At 35.2% G+C, this 20,639-nt stretch overlaps 5 protein-coding genes and 1 pseudogene across 5 annotated transcripts; 3 read left to right on the top strand and 3 right to left on the bottom strand.

The window, feature by feature from the left end:
• The first annotated feature begins 331 nt into the window (after positions 1-331).
• Positions 332-3,022, top strand: LOC111499652 (internal alternative NAD(P)H-ubiquinone oxidoreductase A2, mitochondrial-like). The gene is made up of 8 exons (XM_023151276.1): positions 332-820; positions 960-1,173; positions 1,273-1,433; positions 1,602-1,667; positions 1,763-1,926; positions 2,331-2,445; positions 2,575-2,754; positions 2,837-3,022. The coding sequence occupies exons 1-8, from the start codon at positions 398-400 to the stop codon at positions 2,987-2,989; spliced, it is 1,476 nt and encodes a 491-aa protein (XP_023007044.1). The 5' UTR covers positions 332-397; the 3' UTR covers positions 2,990-3,022.
• LOC111499466 lies at positions 671-4,657 on the bottom strand (annotated as a pseudogene).
• Positions 4,658-5,991: 1,334 nt separating this feature from the next.
• LOC111499672 (zinc finger CCCH domain-containing protein 66-like) lies at positions 5,992-8,832 on the bottom strand. The gene is made up of 2 exons (XM_023151301.1): positions 8,610-8,832; positions 5,992-8,281 (listed from the first exon to the last, which is right to left on the bottom strand). The coding sequence occupies exon 2, from the start codon at positions 8,250-8,252 to the stop codon at positions 6,204-6,206; it is 2,049 nt and encodes a 682-aa protein (XP_023007069.1). The 5' UTR covers positions 8,253-8,281; positions 8,610-8,832; the 3' UTR covers positions 5,992-6,203.
• A 3,980-nt stretch (positions 8,833-12,812) lies between these two features.
• On the top strand, positions 12,813-15,694 carry LOC111499912. The gene is given in 5 exon segments (XM_023151639.1): positions 12,813-13,034; positions 13,298-13,650; positions 13,988-14,083; positions 14,902-14,961; positions 15,046-15,694. Coding segments are annotated over 5 exon segments (804 nt in total). The 5' UTR covers positions 12,813-12,940; the 3' UTR covers positions 15,247-15,694.
• Positions 15,695-16,551: 857 nt separating this feature from the next.
• Positions 16,552-19,043, top strand: LOC111499824 (peptidyl-prolyl cis-trans isomerase CYP20-1). Its single transcript, XM_023151514.1, has 7 exons — positions 16,552-16,682; positions 17,073-17,151; positions 17,775-17,822; positions 17,940-17,963; positions 18,287-18,469; positions 18,556-18,631; positions 18,727-19,043. The coding sequence occupies exons 1-7, from the start codon at positions 16,617-16,619 to the stop codon at positions 18,863-18,865; spliced, it is 615 nt and encodes a 204-aa protein (XP_023007282.1). The 5' UTR covers positions 16,552-16,616; the 3' UTR covers positions 18,866-19,043.
• Positions 19,044-19,636: 593 nt separating this feature from the next.
• On the bottom strand, positions 19,637-20,050 carry LOC111499461 (protein ELF4-LIKE 1-like). The gene is made up of 2 exons (XM_023151029.1): positions 19,797-20,050; positions 19,637-19,728 (listed from the first exon to the last, which is right to left on the bottom strand). Exons 1-2 carry the CDS (start codon positions 20,023-20,025, stop codon positions 19,697-19,699), a joined length of 261 nt encoding a protein of 86 aa, XP_023006797.1. The 5' UTR covers positions 20,026-20,050; the 3' UTR covers positions 19,637-19,696.
• Between the last annotated feature and the right edge of the window lie 589 nt (positions 20,051-20,639).

Raw genomic sequence — 20,639 nt, 5'->3', positions numbered from 1 at the left:
AATCCATGTTGAATATAATCGAATTAATCTAATTCTCCTCACTATTGATTGCATTGATTCTCATTACGATTGAAGTTCATGTTCATTATGAGGAAGTAAACGTGACCCTATCCAAGAAAGGAAAAAGAGAATAAATCTTCGAACTCAGCAACTCCATTTCAAGCAACAAAAACAAAAAATAGAAACTTCTGCTGACTCACCATCTTTTTTTAGCCACGTGGGATTCACTGTCTTCTTTCCCAGGTAGGGGATAACTGGCTTATAACAGCAGGCAGCTATCAATTCCTTCACATGCATGTGAAAAGTGTCCTCTTTTTCTTTTCTTTTCTTTTTGATTTTCTAACACATACACACACACACATAACAAGAACAATCTGTGAATATACCATCCAACGCCATGGCCTGGTTCAGGAATCTCAGGCAGCTTTCACCCACCACCATCCCCCCACCACCCAAATCCACAACGCCCTCCTTCACCTTCCTCCTCTCGCATTTTAGCTCTCAGCCCATTTCCAAGGTGCCGCCGCCGGGCCTCAGCCCCACGGTGCCTGGCCAGAAGCCGAGGGTAGTGGTTTTAGGATCTGGCTGGGGAGGCTGCAGACTGATGAAGGGCTTGGATACCACCGTATACGACGTTGTTTGTGTTTCCCCTCGCAACCACATGGTCTTCACCCCTCTTCTCGCCTCAACCTGTGTTGGAACTCTCGAGTTCAGGTCCGTTGCCGAACCAATCGTCCGGATCCAGCCTGCCATCTCTCGCGAACCGGGTTCATATTTCTTCCTTGCTAATTGTACTGGCATTAAACCTGAAGAACATTCGGTATAATTCTCACTTCTATCACCGTTTCATGTAACTTCAAAAAAAAAAAAAAAAATCCTCAAAATTTTCTCAAATCTCACTGGTTTTGGAATTTGAATCGAGTAAAGTGAGAAGGAGATTGTTTAATTTGTTATTGAAGGTACAATGTGAGACTGTTACTGATGGATTGAACACTTCAGAGCCACGGAGGTTTAAGATATCATATGATAAGTTGATTATAGCATTAGGATCCCAGCCACTGACCTTTGGGATTCATGGTGTCAAAGAACATGCCTTCTTTCTTCGTGAGGTTTCTCATGCCCAAGAAATTCGTAGAAAGCTGCTATTGAACTTGATGTTGTCCGATGTTCCAGGTACAAACTTGATTGATTAATAACTTGCCAATAGGAGTTTTTTCGTTTTCGTTTTCGTGTTTTTTAGTGAACATAATTTGGAGTGTTTGTCATTGGAAGGGATCTCTGTGCAAGAGAAACGCCGGCTTCTACATTGTGTTGTTGTTGGAGGAGGTCCAACTGGAGTTGAATTCAGTGGGGAGCTTTATGACTTTATCATAAAGGATGTTAGTCAAAGATATGCTCACGTGAAAGATTGTATCCAAGTTACTTTGATTGAGGTTTGTAAAATGTTGATCCGACAACATGTCTCGGTTTCTCGACGTTTTGGCTAGGTTGTTAAGCTTATGATATCTCTGGATATGAAAGAACCAACATTAGGTTATTGGATATGTTTTCAAGGCTTGAGAGGGGATTCACTTGCTTGTGTTCGTTTAATTGTTTAACAGGCAAATGAGATATTATCTTCCTTTGACGATCGCCTCCAACGCTATGCTACTAACCAATTGACAAAGGTAGGAAAGTTAATACATTATAGGTTTCAGCTTTCCTAAGATGCTTCAAATTTGAAATTCTTCGATCTCATTTGTTCGAATCTCTTGACTCTCAGTCAGGAGTTCAAATTGTACAGGGAATCGTCAAAGATGTTAAACCTCAGACCATCATTCTCAAAGATGGCTCTGAGATTCCTTATGGGTTGTTAGTTTGGTCTACTGGCGTTGGTCCCTCTCCTTTTGTAAATTCCTTGGAAGTTCCTAAGTCTCCTGGTGGCAGGTAAGTTAAAATTTTATTAGTAACTTATCCAAAATATTTATTTACCTCTCATATTTCATAACTTTCAAGCAATCGTTTCATAAATGTCTCTGCAAGTTTCCTTCTAAGATAGGCAAATTGTTCAGGAACCAGGTGGGGATTTAGGGAAGTCACCATCTTCTCTGGCTCACTAACCTTGAGGCCTAAAAAAGTTTTAGTTTCAACTTTCTATCTCATAAGAATATGGTTATTTCTTTCTGCTCACATTCAATCTACTTCGGCCCGATCCTTCGCTTGATGTCGCCAGCTTTAATCAGATCATGGGATCCTCATACTTGTGATCAAGGCTTCCTATTTATGCTTTCTTTTCTATTATCAGTCCTAACATTGCTAGTGAGATGATCTACCTCTGGTTACATTGGCAGGATCGGTATAGATGAGTGGTTACGTGTTCCTTCTGCGGAAGATGTGTTTGCAATAGGTGATTGCAGTGGGTTCCTAGAGAGTACAGGCAAACAAATTCTTCCAGCTTTAGCTCAGGTAAGTTAAGATACTCCTGAATATTCTGGTTTTTTTGCTCATTCAAAAAATGCAATTTCCTATTCCAATAGTAGATACTGTTGCCAAGAGATGTCAAGTTTTTGTTGCAACCACTTTTGCATTCTGAAGGTAGCAGAGCGTCAAGGCAAATATTTAGCAACCTTGCTGAATAAAGTTGGTAAAGAAGGTGGGGCACGAGCAGGTAGCGCAAAAGACTTAGATCTTGGAGCACCATTTGTCTACAAGCACCTAGGAAGTATGGCAACTATTGGAAGATACAAGGCTCTTGTTGACCTTAGGCAGAGTAAAGTAAGCAATTGATCGAGATGGGTCCCTCACTTACTCTATTTTGTAAATTTTTGGGTGGCTTAATAGTGAGCATTTTCTACAGGCAGCAAAGGGGTTATCCATGGCAGGGTTCGTCAGTTGGTTTGTTTGGCGTTCAGCTTATTTAACCCGAGTCATAAGCTGGAGGAACAGATTGTATGTGGCTGTGAACTGGGCAACAACTTTCATCTTTGGTCGTGATATAAGCAGAATTTAGATTTGGAAGTAAGATTTCACAAAAGAACAAAAAGAATAAAAGAATGTTTCCAAGTTGGACCTCACCGATCATCATTTTAAGTTCAGTAGTACCAAAAGTTGCAAGTTGTTCACCAAGACAATAACATCTTGATGCATGAGATCTGCAGCCGAATTATCAGATTCTTCTGGGTTCACATGAAGATCTGAATAATGGCTGTCATACTGCAATTTCTCAGCAGAAGCTCACAGTTCAGTTTATTTCAATCAAACTGTTATTGGGTTAAATCCAAGGCATACTATTGTATATGTTGATAGAAACTAAAATAAAGCCAATCATTAGTATTATAAGCTTTGTACTGAGACTTCAATCAGTACTTTTCAATGGAATTATTTCATTAGCCATTATTTCAATTTATATGACTAATTGGATTATCCCAACAGGACAATGGAAAACCTACCATACTGAATTATTAATATCTCTGCTGCTAGAAAAACATACCGGATGTGACGAAATTTTACTGCCATGCTCTTCAACATGCAAGTCAACTGCGTATGAAACCTTCCCACCTATTGTTTACAGAACACCTGAATAAGAGAAAGCAAGAGGAAATGAAGTTTGATTCTTTTGGAAAATAGAAATAAATGTACATAAAAGTTTAGTACCAGTTCATCATTCAAGGCAATTTCAAAGCCTTCAGTGTTCTGGAGGTGATTTATAGTTATGCAGCCCAAGAGGCCAAGGGATTGCAATGATAAAAAATGATAGAAGAACCTGTCTGCTCGAGAAAAATATGTTTACCAGCCATCACTGTCATTATAATCAATACCTGTGCAGTTGATATAAGCTTCGAAGCAATAGAATTGGCTGAGCCGGAGGATAATGAGAAAGAGTAACAATGATTCCAGGAAAATGTTCCTGCACCAGCAACTTAATCGACATGGAGGTCACTCTGCCAAAACATGATGAAGAGCAATGAGCTTTCATTAAAGGAGGGTAAAAAGAGGCAGACAATCACAGAGATTCTAAGACTAAATAAATAGTTTAGCCTCTTGGGATGATAAATAATCATATTAAATTCTTCAATCATACTATTCTTTTTTCTCAATGTGAGACTAGAATTCCTAGCGACGGATGAGCTCAATCGAAGTAAGATACACACTAAAATTTTCATGAAGTTTTAGGAGAAAATGTCAAGGATAAAAAATAATGATAAAAGAACATAGTCCATCTCTTTTCTCGGAATGAATCATCAAAGCATGCAGTAAAATCCGGTCATTAAGATGATGATCTGTTTCCGAGCGACGCAGATTTCCCCTAATTTAACAAGCACTAGTGAAATTCCACCATCCACGAACCAGATTTCGCTGGAAATTAATTGATCATAACTTCAACTTCAACAAATTCCACAGATTAAGCAAAGAACCAAGAATCAGACTCGCCAAGTGCACGATTGATCANAAAAAAAAAAAAAAAAAAAAAAAAAAAAAAAAAAAAAAAAAAAAAAAAAGCGAAAGCCTCAAAAGATAATTAATATAACATAGTTTCTAAAATGAAATGTAACCTATCAGAGCACAGAGAGCTGAGTTTGATGAGATCGTATCTCTCTGTGTCCGATTTAAACTCTACATTTGTGTCTGAATGAAACTGGCCGCAAGCGTCTGATTCAAGTTGTTGCTGTTCAAGTGATTATGATGTACAACATAATCTTATCGGGGATGAAAGTCCCTCCTCTAGCTAATTAAGGAAGGATGGTGGGCTTATAATCAAAAAATACTCTCTCAATTGGAATGAGGCCTTTACGAGAAGCCGAAAACAAAGCCATGAGAGCTTATGTTCAAAGTGGACAATATCATAGTAAAGCAAAGCTAGCTTGTGCTCAAAGTAAATAATATCATACTATTTTGGAGAGTCGTGTTCAACTAACACCGATGACATCGGAGCGGGGTAAAGAAGAAATTGTAGATATTGAAACATATAACTAAAGCACCATAAGAAAAAAAACATGAAGAATGGAGAATTATTCACGACCATTTATTATTATCCTTTTGAAATTACTGATAGTTTTTTCAATTTTAAATTCAGTTATAAAATCAGCACATCGAGAAAATCTTTTTCCTTGATCGATAAAAGATGAGAAATTGTTGAGTCATATGTTGAAGTAGAGAAAATAGACGAAATTGATTTATGAAATATAAATAAATCATCTACTTATTATCCATTAAATCTATGGGATCCAATGTAAGTTCTTTTTTTAAATGAAGTGTATTGATAAAAAAATTAAAACGATGATTATTAAAGACGTGAGAGGAAGCCCGAAAGGGAAAACACAGAGAACCCAGAGGATAATATCTGCTAGCGAAGATCTGGACCGTTACAAATGATATCAGAGCCAAACACAAGACTAAGTGTCAGCGAGAAGGTTGTTCCCCAAAGGTAGTATAGACACAAGACGGTATACCATAAGGACGCCGGCCTCAAAGGGGTAGATTTGGTAGGGTCCCACATCGATTGGAAAAAGAAAAGAGTATCAGCGAGGACGGAGGATGCTATATTGATTGGGGAGGAGAACAAAACACCTTTTGCAAGGGTGTGGAAACACGAGTTTTTTCCCTTAAGATGAAATCGAAAGAGAAAACCGAAAGAAAAAGTCCAAAAAGAACAATATCTGCTAGCGACGTGACCGACACAAAAAAAAAAAAAAAAAAAAAAAAAAAAAAAAAAAAAAAAAAAAAAAAAAAAAAAAAACTTTTAAAAGTGTATTTTTTAAACATTTTGGAGGTCTTTTTCATGAACTCACAAAGTTTGAAGGAGTTGCAGTGCAAAAAGAATGGTCTTTGTTGAGTTATATTGGATATCCACCTGCTTTCTTTTTCCAGTGCTCTTTCCACTACCAACACCATAAAAAATTAATAATAATAATAATAATATATATTAAAAATAAAAATAAAAAGTAGAAAAAGAAATATTGGCTTTTTGTGAGTGCTCCATAATCCCTCTCCTGCTAATTAAAGCTTTGAATATCACCTCAATAATTCCAGTTCTTAATATCATTTAATATCAGTTATTCTTCACATGAAAGAACTAGTAGTTATGGAATGGGCAGAAACATTCCTTCTCCCCAAACTTCATGAATTTCAATGATGTAAATATATGTATATATATAGATTAAATCATCAGAATATAACCCGTTAAATCGAAGTGAAAAGAAAAAAATGTGGCCGAACCCCGGAGATTAAGCGACCAGCTGCTTCTGTTCCATGTACAGCTTTGAATCCCCATTGTCGATATGACAAAGCTGCTTCTGCTCGTCTATACTCAACTGCAAGGAGTTCTCGGTCGGAGCATCGTTCACCAGGGACTGAACCCAGGAGACGTCTGGCTTGGAAGAACTAGTGTGCATTGCAGGTGTTGCGAGGGAATTACTTCGTAGCCCGAATGATGCGGACTTTCTTAACTTGGTGAGTTCTTCTCCGTGAATTCCCCAGTCTAGTTTTCCGTTGGGCGAACCCCAATCAGGGAAGTTTGAAGGCGTGAAGGTTGTAGATGTAGCTGGAGGTGAATGTCCAGAATGACGGTTCACTACACCGCGTTCGATAAAGCTGTGGCTGCGCTTGGCGAAAGCAGCAGCCCTGGAACTCAGAAGGCTTTCTGCAGCAGACACAGATGAGTCATGGCCAAATGGTTGAGATGACCTTGCAGGAGGAGATCCAATGCTGTTAGCATAGTTTGATAGGAATGACTGGTTCAGGCTTTGGCGCATCCCGGACGGGGATTGCACGGAATCGAGCGAGAATCCTTGTAATTGAGGGAAGAGTGCGGGATCTACCGATGATCCGTAAATGTTCTCGAGGTTAGTAGGATTCATGCTTCCGAGCCCGTTCAATTCTCCATTTCTACTCCTTGGAGATGGAAAAGATGTAGGGGTTGGTATGCCATTGTTCCATCTGGAAGGGGAAGGTAGACACGATAACTCGTCCATAAACTGTTGCTGTCTACATCGCTGACTTTCGAGACCGAGTAACTCAGCATCTAAATCCATGTCTCTTGCACTCAAAGCAGCCTTCAACCGACTACCCGGAAGCTGCAACGTCGGAGGCGCAATATTACATTGAGTCTGCCACATGGTTCCACCCAGCGGAGAAGAAACTCCAGGAGTCAACGGCGGGGTCGATGACGGAGAACCAAGTGTAAGCAGGCTGATTGATGGAATGTCTAGTGACAAACCAGAGATCGATCTTGGGGACAGTACAGCAGAACCAGTCGAAGCATACAAGGGGCGTAGCTCCTCTGGTTTGTGAGCAAAGAAACAGACCTTTCGGGTACATCCCGTTTCGTCCTTGCAAAGACGGGTGCGGTATTGAGCAGGATGGAGCCAACATTCAAAGATTCCATGAGCATAATCACAGGAATCCCCCTGCCTGCATGCGCCCTTTCTAAATTCAGGACACGGGACGCAGCTGTAATGGTATTTCCTAGGATCCCGCCTTCTTGCGTTTTCGCCCGGGTGAACAAACGGGCACTCCGTCCAATCATGGGAGTAAGCTCTTGTACAAGGTTTGATCTTAAAAGTATACATTCTAAACTCATCTGTACTATAAATCCCATTCTTGATGTCGGGAAGCGAGTGATCAACTGGATACTCTTTCTTCTCCATTCCATCTCTCGAAACACGAGGCGTCAAAACCTCCCGTGCCTCCTGTGTTTCCCTCTCGTAAAATATCATCTCAGATGAACCAAGAACGTCCTCGTCGTTACCATATCCCTTTAGCAACTGTTGTAATGCCTTCCTCCTCGAATACAAAGATGCCAAAGTAAAATCAGGAGCAATCAAGTCCCCAGGGCGGTAGCCATTCGCATCGACGACATTCACATCAGCAAAAGCATCAAGCAAGTATTTGACAACCTGATCAGCAACAGCAGAACCACCAGCAACAGCACAATGGAGAGCGGTTGCACCATCCGAACCGCAAGCTCGATTAACATCAACACGACCACTATGAACAATATACGAAAGGACATTCAAGCTCCCAAACATGGCTGCAACCATAAGAGGGGTTCGTTCTTCATATCCCATCTTTTTGGAACCAAAAACTCTCCCATACCACAAACTTGCTTCATCAATATCATGACCATCTTCCTCAACAGCACTCCTAAATCCAATCAGATCATCCGTGGCCGAAAATTCGAGCAAAACCGATATACAAAACCCCAGATTTCTATTGCAACCATCCATCATGAAGTTTGGGCTTACAGAATTGCTATTACAACCATTGCACACCATAATCAATTCGGTCTAAGAACTCCAAATTTCTACAGAAATATAATTCACAAGAATCTATTCAGAAACACAATCAGAAATCGCTTATAAGAACAAAAAAGAACAAAACAAAAACAGAACAAACATTACAACACCCAAAAAGAAAAACGACGCAACAAAAACAACCCCTGTTTGGTTTTACAGGTAAAACAGATAATATCGAGAAACTGAAAAAGCTGTCCCAACACGAAAACACACAGAATTAGATGAATTACTTGAAGACAGCGAAGGATTAAGCTAAAAACTAAGAACCCATTTCAAAATCAAGTTAAAACAACGCCTTAAAGTTGTGAAACCGCTATGAAATTTGAAGAAACTTACCTCCGAAGAAACGAAAAAGAACAGAGAGCGGGAATAGGTAGAGATCGAAAGAGTTTGGTTTGTAAACTAAGCGTTTAGCTATGGAAGAAAGTAGGACTTTTCTTCCTTTGCTCTGTCTCTCTTTTATTAGGTTGTGGAGTCAAATAGACCAACCTACTTCTCTGCATAAGCCAAAGCCCTCTGGTCTCCGCCACCGTCCTCTTCAAACTCTCTCCTTTTTCTTTTTCTTTTTTTCTTTTTTTAATTATATTTTAGTTCTTGTCGTCTTCGTCTTCGTTTTCCTCTCTGTGAAATGAAACTCAAATTCAATCCCAAATGAAATGAAACTCAAATTGCGCAAATTCAAAAAAAATTGTAAAAATATAATTCTTGCGGGCCCCACGAATTCGATATCTTTTGAATCTTTTGGGTGCGCCACGCGTCGGTGTTTCAGTAGAGGACCTAGTATACCAAAGTCATCGTATCGATATTCCGGATCGTCACGCATTACGCGTTTTTGGTCTGGGTCAATGACGTGGCGTTTTATCCACCGTTGCCTACAAAATGTTAAATTTTGATTTCTATCCTTGATTTCTCTTAAATTCGAAATTTGGAATAAATATTTATTAAATGGTAACATTGAAAAATTAAAATTTAAAGGAAAAAATGGATACAATTTGAATTTTTGATAATTTTCGAAATCCCGACACATAAATGACCATCTAAAATTCCGAGCTTCCCTAGTTGATGGATTGGTTTGAAAAAACAATCACCATGGGTAGGATAATTTTTTTGTCAACCTTTTCATTTATTTGTCTATCATCGTCTAAAAACATTCACTCCCAGTAGATCGACGTTGAAAATCTATAAACTACTCTAACCTTGTTTATGTTTGATTTTTTATTTAACGTATAATTTATATAGTGTGTTGGATGATGCACTGTTTTTCTCGGTCACATCATGACACTTGTCTTTCATAGTCTTCACGTGATCGAATGGACACCACTCGAGAATTGTTGTACTTACTTGTCTCGATACGAGGGTTATAACCCACTCTATTCATAGCATAGTTGTAATACAAGAGATACTACACAAGTTCCGACCATTTATGAGCTGAAATTCTTTTGTCTTGGTCTACAAAACGACGTCACATTTGGGTTGGAGTGGTTAGGCGGAGCCCACCAGTGTTAATATTTAAATTATAATATCTTTGATTATTTATTGAATAAAATTTGTTTTTTTTTTTTTTTTTTTTTTTTTTTTTTTTTTTTTTTTTTTTTTTTTTTTTTTGGAGAAATTTTGATTGAAAAAAGGGAAATAAAAAATTAGAACATCAAATAGTTCGTCTTTAACTGCAAAACACTGTTTGCGTTTATATCCACACGTGTGAAAATCGTTTAATCTTATATATTATTTTAGTAGTTAGATTAAATATTTCAAACATATGATTATTAAAATTACTTTTTAAATTTAAATTTAAATTATAATTAAAGTGATATTTAAATATTTATGTATATGCATATATTTAGTCCTATTATTTATTATCGCCCCTTTTCCATCCTTACCCTTCCGTCCATTTCGTCCCCTTCCGAAGACTTTAGAGTCAAAACACACATGAAAAAAGTATACAACTTTATTCATAAAGTTAATTATATCATTTAATTTATGGTCTATTTTATTTAATTTAGTTAAATTAATAAAAATATTTTTAAGTTTTCATTAAAATTTTAAAAATATAATTACTTTTAATTTTAGAATAAACGCTCATATTTTATTTTTAAAGTGCCCTTAAACTTTTAAATAATATATTTTGCATTCAATTTTTATTTTCATAAATATACTCAAGTTTTAAAAAAAGTTTAAAATACTCGGTATAAAAGACACATGAAAAATTAAAAGTAACATTAAAACTCTTAACATTTATTAAAAAATTAGAAAAAATAGATCATCTCCAAACCGTAAACCATAAGTTTAAAAATATTTTTAAAAACTTTTTAAAATGTGTCTGTGTAGCAAAGTACTAATGGTTTATATTTATTATTAACGGTATTTTAATTTTTTTTTTTAAGTTAATGAATTTTTTTTAGACAAATTAAAAATTTGAAAATATTTTTATTAATTTAACCTTCTATTTTTTCACCATATATTTATACAAATTAGTTTTATTAATTTATTTGAAATATAAATAAGAATTAAAAAAAATTGTTTTTATTAATTTATTTAATACCATATTTAACATTCAAATATGCATTAATTAGTCACAAAAGGTTGGTTAAAGATTTTAAACATGTAATTATTTAATATAATATATATATTAAAAAAGAAAAAAGGAAAAAATCTTTGATTAAGGAGTAAAGAAAGAGATAAAAGTTTCTCCCATTTAACCTCTCCTACAGAATTTTGTAATTTAATTATTTTAGAAATATTTTTTCTTTCTTTTATATAATTAAAATGGATAATTTTATAATGATAAATATTAAAAAAAAAAAAAAAGCCGCCAAAATACTGTTCTTGGTCTTGGGTGGGCGGCGTCGAGTTTCATCTGACGATCAGCGTTGGATTGGGGTGCAGATAATGGACGGCTCAGATTAATTTCCTTAACGCAGCGGTGCGCCTCCGATTTTGACCTACTGTCTGAGAAGTTGAAACCGGCGTCGAAAATTAAATGTTAAATAAATGTGATAGTGGGGCCCACCATAAATATCTTTAAAAAATAAAAATATTATATTTTATAGCATTTCATTTTCATGGGCTGCTGTTCCTGGTCCTTTTTTTTTTGTGTACGTCACATCCAAACATCCAACTTTTCTTTTTTCCACATTANNNGAAAAAAAAAAAAACTCCTAAAATTGATATAATATTTTAAAATTTTATTATAATGGTTTAAATATATTTAAAAAGTGTTTTTCTTACCTTATCTAGCATTTTTATTTTACTTCGAGCGATCTTTAAAATATTTGTGAAAATTTTATAGTAATATTGTGAAAAATAATTTATTTTTTTTAATAGTTGTCAAAGTTTGAAAAATCAACATTTACAGTAAGTTTTCATAATTTTTTTTTATCATTATATATATATATATATATATATATATATATATATATATATATATATATATATTATAATTCACTAATTTGAACTTGTGTTAATTTATATAGTATCAAAACTTTGATTAATTTATAAATTAATTGCTCATATTTGTCAAAACGGGTGATTTAATTTTAATATTGTTTTTCTTTAGAATCTTATTAATTATATGCTCGAGAGTAATTTTAAATAAATTTTGTCAAATTCGACACAAAAATATATATTTTTAATTATTCCAATTAATTTTTAGGATTTAAAAATGCATATTAGAACGTAAAATTAAATATTAAATTAATTTAAAATGATTAAGTATATTACAAATCAATTTTGACCAAATTGATTTAATAATTTTAAAATTAATTCTAAATATACTATAAAATTTGATATATAAAATCAATATGTATTAAAATGTCAAGTCAGCAAATAATAATAAATAATTGGACAAATAGACAAATTTAAATTATTAGGTTTAATTAAAATAGGTATGTTTGGTAATTTAATAATGACGAATTAAAACAATTGAAATTAGTTTTCATATTAATTACTAGTTTCTATCATCCCTGAACAAATAATTAAATAAATATGTTAATATAATATAAAATAATCATTATACTTTTATTAAATATAAATATATTTATATAAAAGATTGATTAATATAAATTCATTTTACATACAAAAATAATATCTTAGTTAAAAAAATAAAAAATATTAAATTATCTATCTTTTGTCTAAATTAATTTGTCCAACAAAAAGAAAAAGAAAATCAATAAATCACTTTCAATAAAAAGTCAATAAATTAATATTCAAAAAAAAGTCAAAATTAATAAATAAAGAAGCCCAATGGGCCCAGTTTACCCACCTTATGGCCCACATTAGGTAACTTGGAAATGAGATTAGGCCTCGGAATGGGCTTGGACCTCGTCACCGCCTATTAAACTGAATAATTATTATTTTATATTATATTAACATCCATCCATCCATACATACATACATAAATACATGCCCATATGTCAATTTAACCTACTCCATATATTAACACCTTAATATTCCAATGAGTTTAACGGTTTGGGCCTTGATTTGGGCCTAAGGCCCAAACAATCCGGCCAGCTAGTGAACCTTCTTGCTTCACCTCCTTTACTGCTCTGTTAGGCATCTCTGTAACAGCAACCCTACGGGATCCCAATCCAACGTCAGCTTCGTTTCCAGCTTCCGAATCCTGTGAACTTCTTCTTCTCAGGCTCTGCTAGTGTTTCGCTCAGTGCGGAATGAGGAACGTTTTTCGAACCATTGGTGGTGGCATAACGCGGAAATTTAAGCAACCTTCTGCGCTCAGAAACCTTTCCACAAACGCCGCTCGAGGTAATTTTCACCTTTTTTTTTTTTTTTTTGTGGATTTGAATCGCTGATTTTCTTACTCATACTGTGATTTCTGAAGTTATTTTACCTAATGATTTGGCCGCAAATATGTCAGGTTTATTGTTGGACTATGTTGCTCAAATGTGTTTCGGTTTAGATCTTGTTTGTCCGAATTTTTGCGTGAAAAACCTCATGTTTAGTTGTGTAATTGTTAATGTGCTTCGAGGCATGTTTTTACATCTTTCGTTTTTGAAAATTGTAAACAGATTGTAGTTTCGATGATGAGGGAAAATCCAATTCGTTTGAGTCTGCTGATGACTTTGAACGTCGGATATTTGGTGGCGTATCTTTGGGCGATTCCGGAAACGATGCTTTCTTTGAGAAGCTTGATAGACTTGGTAAACCTCGTGAAAGAATCGGTTCAAGGCTGAGTGGTGGAAACAATTTTCAGGCGTTGTATGGTATTGAAGATAATCTTAACACGCTGTCGGATGGGATGGATGGTAAGTTGAAGAAAGCTTCTACGTATTTTGAGTTTGATCCCGAGGAAATAGCAAAAGATGATTATACTTTCAGAGCGGATATGTCCTTTAAACCTGGATCAACATACGAAATCAAGGCACGTAGATGGGCAACTAATTGTTTTTATACTTGTTAAGAACAAATCCTTATCATTATTCATTTCATAACTTTTATTTATAATCACATTATGCCAATCCGAGCATGGCTAGGCACTTTACCATAAAATAATTATAATCACATTACATCTACAAAATTACTTTTACTAGAATCAATCATGTCTTCTTCAATAAGCATACTAGGTGATCCGTGACCAACTATGTTTGCATGGTTAGCATTTGGATGGATGATCTGTGACGGAAATGAAGTTCACCTTCTGTAGATGATGATGTATGCTTAATGTTACCATTATTCTAAGTTCCTTTTAATTTATACAGGATCTGGATCTAACAAAGCCTGGTGTACGTAAACTTCCCAAAAGAGTTGAGTTTTAGGTGATGACGGAGGAGGTCTTAAGATAAGCTGATTTCAGGGTGAGCATTCCTGAATTTCATTTACCTTTCCATTTTACTAATTCTCTTCTCATATCATTATGCATTATGATAGCTAGGAATTGGAGTAAAACATGGTCGGAATTAGTGGTAGCAGACCATTTGATCCATTGCAACTTTTCATATTCCATAGCTACCTAGTCGAATGTGAAATATCTTATGATACAAACTTCTTGTCTTTTAAACGTCATATGCTTATTTATGAACTCAAAGAAACAAATCTCATAGGCTTAAACAAAAGTCCTTGATTTTGAATCTAGTCCATATGAGTAGTTTAGAAATTTCCAAGTACAAGAAACAACCAATATGAATAAGATTATTTGTTGTTGGGTTTTTTTTTTTTTGCTTAGTTCTACTTAAAAAGTCTGGCAGTGAGTAATTCATGTGTTTTTATCAGAACTGTCCAATCCTAGAACAGAAGGAGCCATTGTGATTAGAAATATGGTCGGTCATCCTAGACACCGTGCATTCATCAATAGCCATGGACCACTCGAATCTTTTTATATATAAATTGCAGTTAATCAATTCATGGGTTCCTGATATGGTAGTACCTCTTGAGAGTTTCTAGCATTTGCTCGTTTGCAACATCAGAGAGGTCATGAAATTATCACTATCATTCTCATTGCTACCAGAAAATCGTTTGGCTATTAGTTGGTCTTTTTTGCCATTTAAATTATGTCCACGACTCTCTCGAGGAAGCTTATAATCGAGAGTACATATCCAAGCTAAGAAAATCTGTGATGGGACTTAAATTGCATTTTATCTCGCATATCTAACAATTAGCAAATAGATGTTTCCAGAATGTTAGGTTTCTGGCGAATTTTATTACCGATGCCGGGATCATTAACAAGAGGAGCAAGGTAAACTTTTCGAGCAAAACTCAGGTTTTGAACAAGTTGAGTCGTCAACCTTCATCTTACGTGATCACTTCAACAATTTTGCAGACAGGTATAAGTGCCAAAGCACAGAGGAAAGTTGCCCGTGAGATCAAAACAGCACGAGCTTTTGGCTTAATGCCTTTGACAACAATGGGAACCAAGTCATTTGTTTTTGGGAAGACCATGGAGTATCTCGATAAGGACTATGAATATGAAGTTTTCGAGAATAATACCGATGCAGATAGAGGACGCCCACATGGTTCCTAGAGACCACGCTTTCAGATGGTCGAGAATTATACACATTTTGCCTCTCTTCATAGCTGGTATGCATTTGCCGCCCTTGATCCAACCATTAGCTCGAGCATTACAGGGCTTGACTTTGTTTGATTGTCGATTACAATCATGCTTCAAGCCCCAGAATCCTGCAAATTTGTTGAAAGCAGGAAGATATTGCAGAAAATTCATGGCGATCTTCATATTTCCATATTCCAAAATTTTGTTTTATGCATTGGTTTTGTGGTTAGAGGTCTCAATTGCTGTAGTTTGCATATTTGTTGTTCTTTTACAGTATTAATATGTAAAGGGGTGAGGTAACTCATCATCAGCAGCCTGAAATTGGAGCAGTTTGTTAGTTAGTTCCATAGACATGTGGGGCATAATACAATGCTGGCCTTTGTGAAGAAGCTATTTGAGGAGGCTCTGGTACATTGTTTTATGCCGCTGGATGTAGGGAATGATGATTCAAACGAAAACGGTATAAAACACCAAAGAAAGCTTCCATGGATGAAAACCTTTCAAACATCAAAACAAAAATTACACTCATAATTTGTTTTATAATTGTTGGACATTATTTCATATGTTTGAATTTTAAAAAGTTTCTTTTTTTTAATGACTTCAGGTACCTTCCATCTTTTTTTAAAAAAGTTCATGATCATTGATATTTAAAATATTTTTATTATCAATACCCTTAAAATTAAAAAGGGAATGGTCGGTTTTGTCATGTGTTGATGATAATAATTTTTAAAGTTGTTTTTACAAAGATTACCATTTTTTACCTATAATACTAACGTAAGGAAATTTTTTATAATTTTTTTAAGAAATTAATGATATTAATGTAACATTACTATGGATGGTTTCTATGAAAAACTATTTTTTTAAAGTGCAAGAGTATTATTGAAACTTTTGAAAGTTTATAGGTATTTTTTTACTGAAAGGTGTTGATTATGAACATGGTAGCAAAAATAATAATGAGATTTGGGGGAATTAAATTAAAACTTTTAAGATTATATAGACAAAAACTAAATTAAAACTTCTCAAATTGAACTAATTTTTAAATTTCTTAGAAATATGAAAACTAAAGTTTGGGCATTTTAAAAAAATAAAACCTATTTGAATAACAAAGTATATATTCACAAAGAAATTGCCACTCGTGACAAATTGGAGGAGTTCAATAATGGGACCACGAAGAACACGTGTCAGATTTTAATTGGAGGAAAATAGAAACTACACGTCGCGTGCGCCCAGAGAACCTTTGTATAAAATGCACAGGCATCTCATGTTTATCGCGGTTATCATTCCCCTAAGTGGGCTGTTTTACAGTGACTGACTTTGAGTTCGAGTGGGACTTTCGCGGCGAGATGGCGAAAACGGCGTCATTCATTTTGTGTACTTTCCTCCTCCTAGGAACACTAACTCTGATCCAGGTGATAATTCTCATTTTCTCTGAAACCTCTTTTTGTAATTGGATCGTCAATTTGGTGATAGGTTTTTCTACAAGGTAAAGAAGCGCTTATTTCTCTGAGATTTGTCTCGCATTTTAGATCTGTAATCAACTACGATTTCAGTCAGTGGTTCAAGAATTGAGGTTCTAGGTATTTACGTTCTATGTTTTCTTAGTTCTTTTGGATCAGAATGGGAGTGAGGTTTATAAAGCTGATAACAGAAAATTAATTTATGAATTTGTATGAATTCAGTTAGTGTTCCCGAGATTTTTGGTCATTTTGTTTTGTTTTCTTGTAAGTCGTTTAGATCATAATGGGAATGATGTTTATAAATTGAAAGCCAAAAATTAATTTATGAAATTTCTGTTCCAGGCAAAGAAGTCGAAGGAGAATCTGAAAGAAGTGACTCATAAAGTTTACTTCGATGTTGAAATTGACGGCAAGGCTGCTGGTATGGTCGATTTTGTTTTGTTTTAAATTAATAGATCCAACTAAATTTGCATTCAATGATCGATTCCCGTTCTCATGCTTTATCGATTTAGCTTTCTTATTTAAACATCGCTCAACTTCAATCCTCTTGTTTATCTGTATAATAAGCGTGCCCCGGTGGCATACAGCAATGCCCTAACAGACTTGCACGCTTAATGCACCAATGGGTAGTAGTTTAGTATGACTTAATGCTTAGACATTGTTTCATGAATTGTATATTGTGTAATGTTCAACTGTTTGTCGAGATTGGCTGTACTTGAATGTTCTACCATAGAATGCATGTACATGAATGATATTTGTCGCATAATTAATTATAGAACAGTATAATGCACATTATTGCTTGAAGTCAATTGTATGATGTTTAATTATCTGTTGAGACTCGGTGTATTTGACACGTTAAAATTGCCGGCTACTGAATATTTGTCGCATTATTGTAAAGGGAAGTTTGACGCCCACGTCCATTTCGGCGAAGGCAATTGTAAACGGATACTTCATACTTTTAAGAGCTTAACTAGACACATTTTGTTGCGGTTATTTAACTAGAGTATTCTTAATATTACAATTGGGATTATAACTGTCTTACAGGTCGTATTGAGATGGGTCTTTTCGGGAAGGCTGTTCCTAAAACCGCTGGTATGTTTATTTATTTTGTATTTAAGACCATCAATTTTTGCTGGATTAGATACACTGCATACTATATGATAGTAATATTTTATAATAATACTGACCTTTTCTCGTGTGACTATGCAGAAAATTTCCGAGCATTGTGCACTGGTAAGCAGATAACTCTGATTTTAATCATACTTTGAGTATTTTCAACTTCGTGAGGTGTTTCTTACATCTATAATCAAATTAGGGGGGCCTTAACTTCCTATTTAAACCGAGTTACTGATGTCAAAGTAACGTGTGGATTTCAATTCCCTCCTTTAAAGCTCTAACTTCTATTCCTCTTAGTCTCCCAAAGGGAAAAATGATTAATTGAGAGCCAATAGGCAAAAGCCTACTGATTAATATTAATTATCTTTACAGCATGCGATGGCTACTCAGACCTTTTTCTAATATTTGGGTCTCCAATTCTGCATGATTTCAATTTTCAGGTGAGAAGGGTGTTGGGCACAGCGGAAAACCTCTGCACTACAAGGGTAGTGCGTTCCACAGGATCATTCCCAGCTTCATGATTCAAGGAGGTGACTTTACCCTCGGCGATGGAAGAGGTGGAGAATCAATCTACGGAGAGAAGTTCGCTGACGAGAATTTCAAGCTGAAGCATACAGGGCCAGGTGAAGGATTAAATCTCTACCCGTCCGTTACGGCATTCTAAAAATGATCCGAAATTGAAAATACAATATATAATGTAATGCTGCAGGGCTTCTGTCTATGGCAAACGCCGGTCCAGACACAAATGGCTCACAATTCTTCATCACTACAGTCACAACTAGTTGGTAAACTCCTGTCTGCCACGATTTTGTTTCATGCTTGATTTGATTGATTACTAAAAGGAAGCTGCTTATTATTATGTTCTTGTTTATACACACAGGTTGGATGGTAGACACGTTGTATTTGGAAAGGTGCTGTCTGGGATGGACGTGGTTTATAAAATAGAAGCCGAGGGAAGGCAGAACGGAACCCCTAAGAGCAAAGTTGTGATTGCCGACAGCGGTGAGCTCCCTCTATAATTGGCATCTGGTCTTTGTTTTATATATCTCAGCATAGCATATCCCCCAATATCCAACCCTCACTCACTGGGCTTTTCTTTCTTGTACTGTTTACGGTAGAATTGGTGCACATGTCACGGACCTCTTAATTAATGTTTTATGTTCCCAATTTACCGTCTTTTATAGCCATTCTCGTTAACCCTCATCCTGGCATTTGTCAACCATAGTTAAATGAGTTTTTATAAATTCTAGGCATAATCAATTAACCTCCAAATTTTCTGTCGTCTAACCTTTTCATTTGGCTTTTAAAGTTAACTTCTAGATTTATTTATCAGCATATTAGTTACTATAAAAAATAGAAATTTAGTTAGATTATACATATAGGTTAATGATTATTTACCTACCTTACACATGACTGTTAAATTAACAAATTAAGTTAAAACCAACACCATGACTTGTCCTCAAAGAGGATCCATTATTTTTGCACACTATCAAACTTTTCAAAAGTCTCGTGTTAGACAAATGACTCTGATACCATGTTAGATGAACACGACTTTCCACAATGGTATGATATTGTCCACTTTGAGCATAAGTTCTGATAGTTAGATGAATACGACTCTCTACAATGGTATGATAAAGCTCTTGTTGCTTTGCTTTGGGCTTTCTCAAAAGGCCTCATACCAATATGGAGATACTATTCTTTGTTTATAAACCCGATCATTTCTAAATTAGCCAATGTGGGACTTTCATCATTCAACATCTCTACCTACCATAGTATTACTTTACTTTTCACGGCAAGGAAAAACAGAATTACTGAGAATTTCCGCCTTAGTTCCTCCGCATCCATTGTTTTCACTGGATTTCGACTCCGTAACTCGACGCCTCTGTTGAATTGTAGTGAGGAAACTGGCAGACAAATCGGATTAAATTGAGATAACACGAGAGATATTACCATTAATTTCATGGATCAGCGAGATGTTGTTGACCAGATTATCGGAGATCCTCGACTGCTGATTCTCGTTCACCTGCTGGATTATCAAACGATTATGTTCCAATACGGACTGCACCTGACGGAAGCTCTTCCTAAGCATATTCCGGACCTCCATATCGCATTCCTCCGCCTCTAAATCACCGTCGTCGCTTGTATCTCGCTCATCTGACTTAGGCCGTTTGTTCTTCATGGAACTGAAGCTCTTGCAGATCTTCCGTATCCGTCTATGGATCGAAGAGAAGAAGAAAAACGAAGAACACAATTCATTCCTCCGACCCGATTCGCGGGGGAGCTCTCTCAAATTCTCCCAGCGCCACCGGTTCTCGAGTTGAAAACATCTCCCCGGAGGCAATAAAATGAGAGCGGGTTTCCTGATAAAATACCGTAGCTAGTGAACTCTGATAAATGACGGACCAATGAGAATAGTCAAGATGGCAGGTTTCTTTTTTTGTAAGTTTGTCATTTTAACTTTTTTATATATACATATTTACTTACTAAAAACTTTTTAGAGTATTTAATATTATATTATATTTTTGTTTTAAGAAATATTATTAAATTTATTATACTATTTTATTTTATTATAGAAATTATATTGAAAATTGAAATTATCTATTAATTTTTTTTTAAAAGAATATATATTTTCTTAAAAATATGAAAAAATTAAAAAAATTATTTGCAAGAACATTGTAAAATTTCTCACTCTAACCCGATGTCCAATAAAATAAATGAATTTTTCAAGACTCTAGGAAACTTTTAATTTATTTCTAAAATATTATTGAAACTCTACCAATATTATTGAAGCAA

This window comes from Cucurbita maxima, unplaced genomic scaffold, assembly GCF_002738345.1.
Source record: "Cucurbita maxima cultivar Rimu unplaced genomic scaffold, Cmax_1.0 Cma_Scf00027, whole genome shotgun sequence".
Lineage (NCBI taxonomy): Eukaryota > Viridiplantae > Streptophyta > Magnoliopsida > Cucurbitales > Cucurbitaceae > Cucurbita > Cucurbita maxima.
Note: the sequence above shows the minus strand (reverse complement) of the source record. Positions and strands in the feature narration are given on the sequence as shown.

Coding starts and splice junctions, on each gene's coding strand:
- LOC111499652 (XM_023151276.1), top strand. CDS start 398: ATGGCCTGGTTCAGGAATCTCAGGCAGCTTTCACCCACCACCATCCCC. Junction 821..959: donor TTAAACCTGAAGAACATTCG/GTATAATTCTCA, acceptor TTGTTATTGAAG/GTACAATGTGAGACTGTTAC. Junction 1,434..1,601: donor TCCAAGTTACTTTGATTGAG/GTTTGTAAAATG, acceptor ATTGTTTAACAG/GCAAATGAGATATTATCTTC.
- LOC111499672 (XM_023151301.1), bottom strand. CDS start 8,252: ATGGTGTGCAATGGTTGTAATAGCAATTCTGTAAGCCCAAACTTCATG.
- LOC111499824 (XM_023151514.1), top strand. CDS start 16,617: ATGGCGAAAACGGCGTCATTCATTTTGTGTACTTTCCTCCTCCTAGGA. Junction 16,683..17,072: donor GAACACTAACTCTGATCCAG/GTGATAATTCTC, acceptor TTTCTGTTCCAG/GCAAAGAAGTCGAAGGAGAA. Junction 17,152..17,774: donor AATTGACGGCAAGGCTGCTG/GTATGGTCGATT, acceptor ACTGTCTTACAG/GTCGTATTGAGATGGGTCTT.
- LOC111499461 (XM_023151029.1), bottom strand. CDS start 20,025: ATGAAGAACAAACGGCCTAAGTCAGATGAGCGAGATACAAGCGACGAC. Junction 19,729..19,796: donor GCTGATCCATGAAATTAATG/GTAATATCTCTC, acceptor ACAATTCAACAG/AGGCGTCGAGTTACGGAGTC.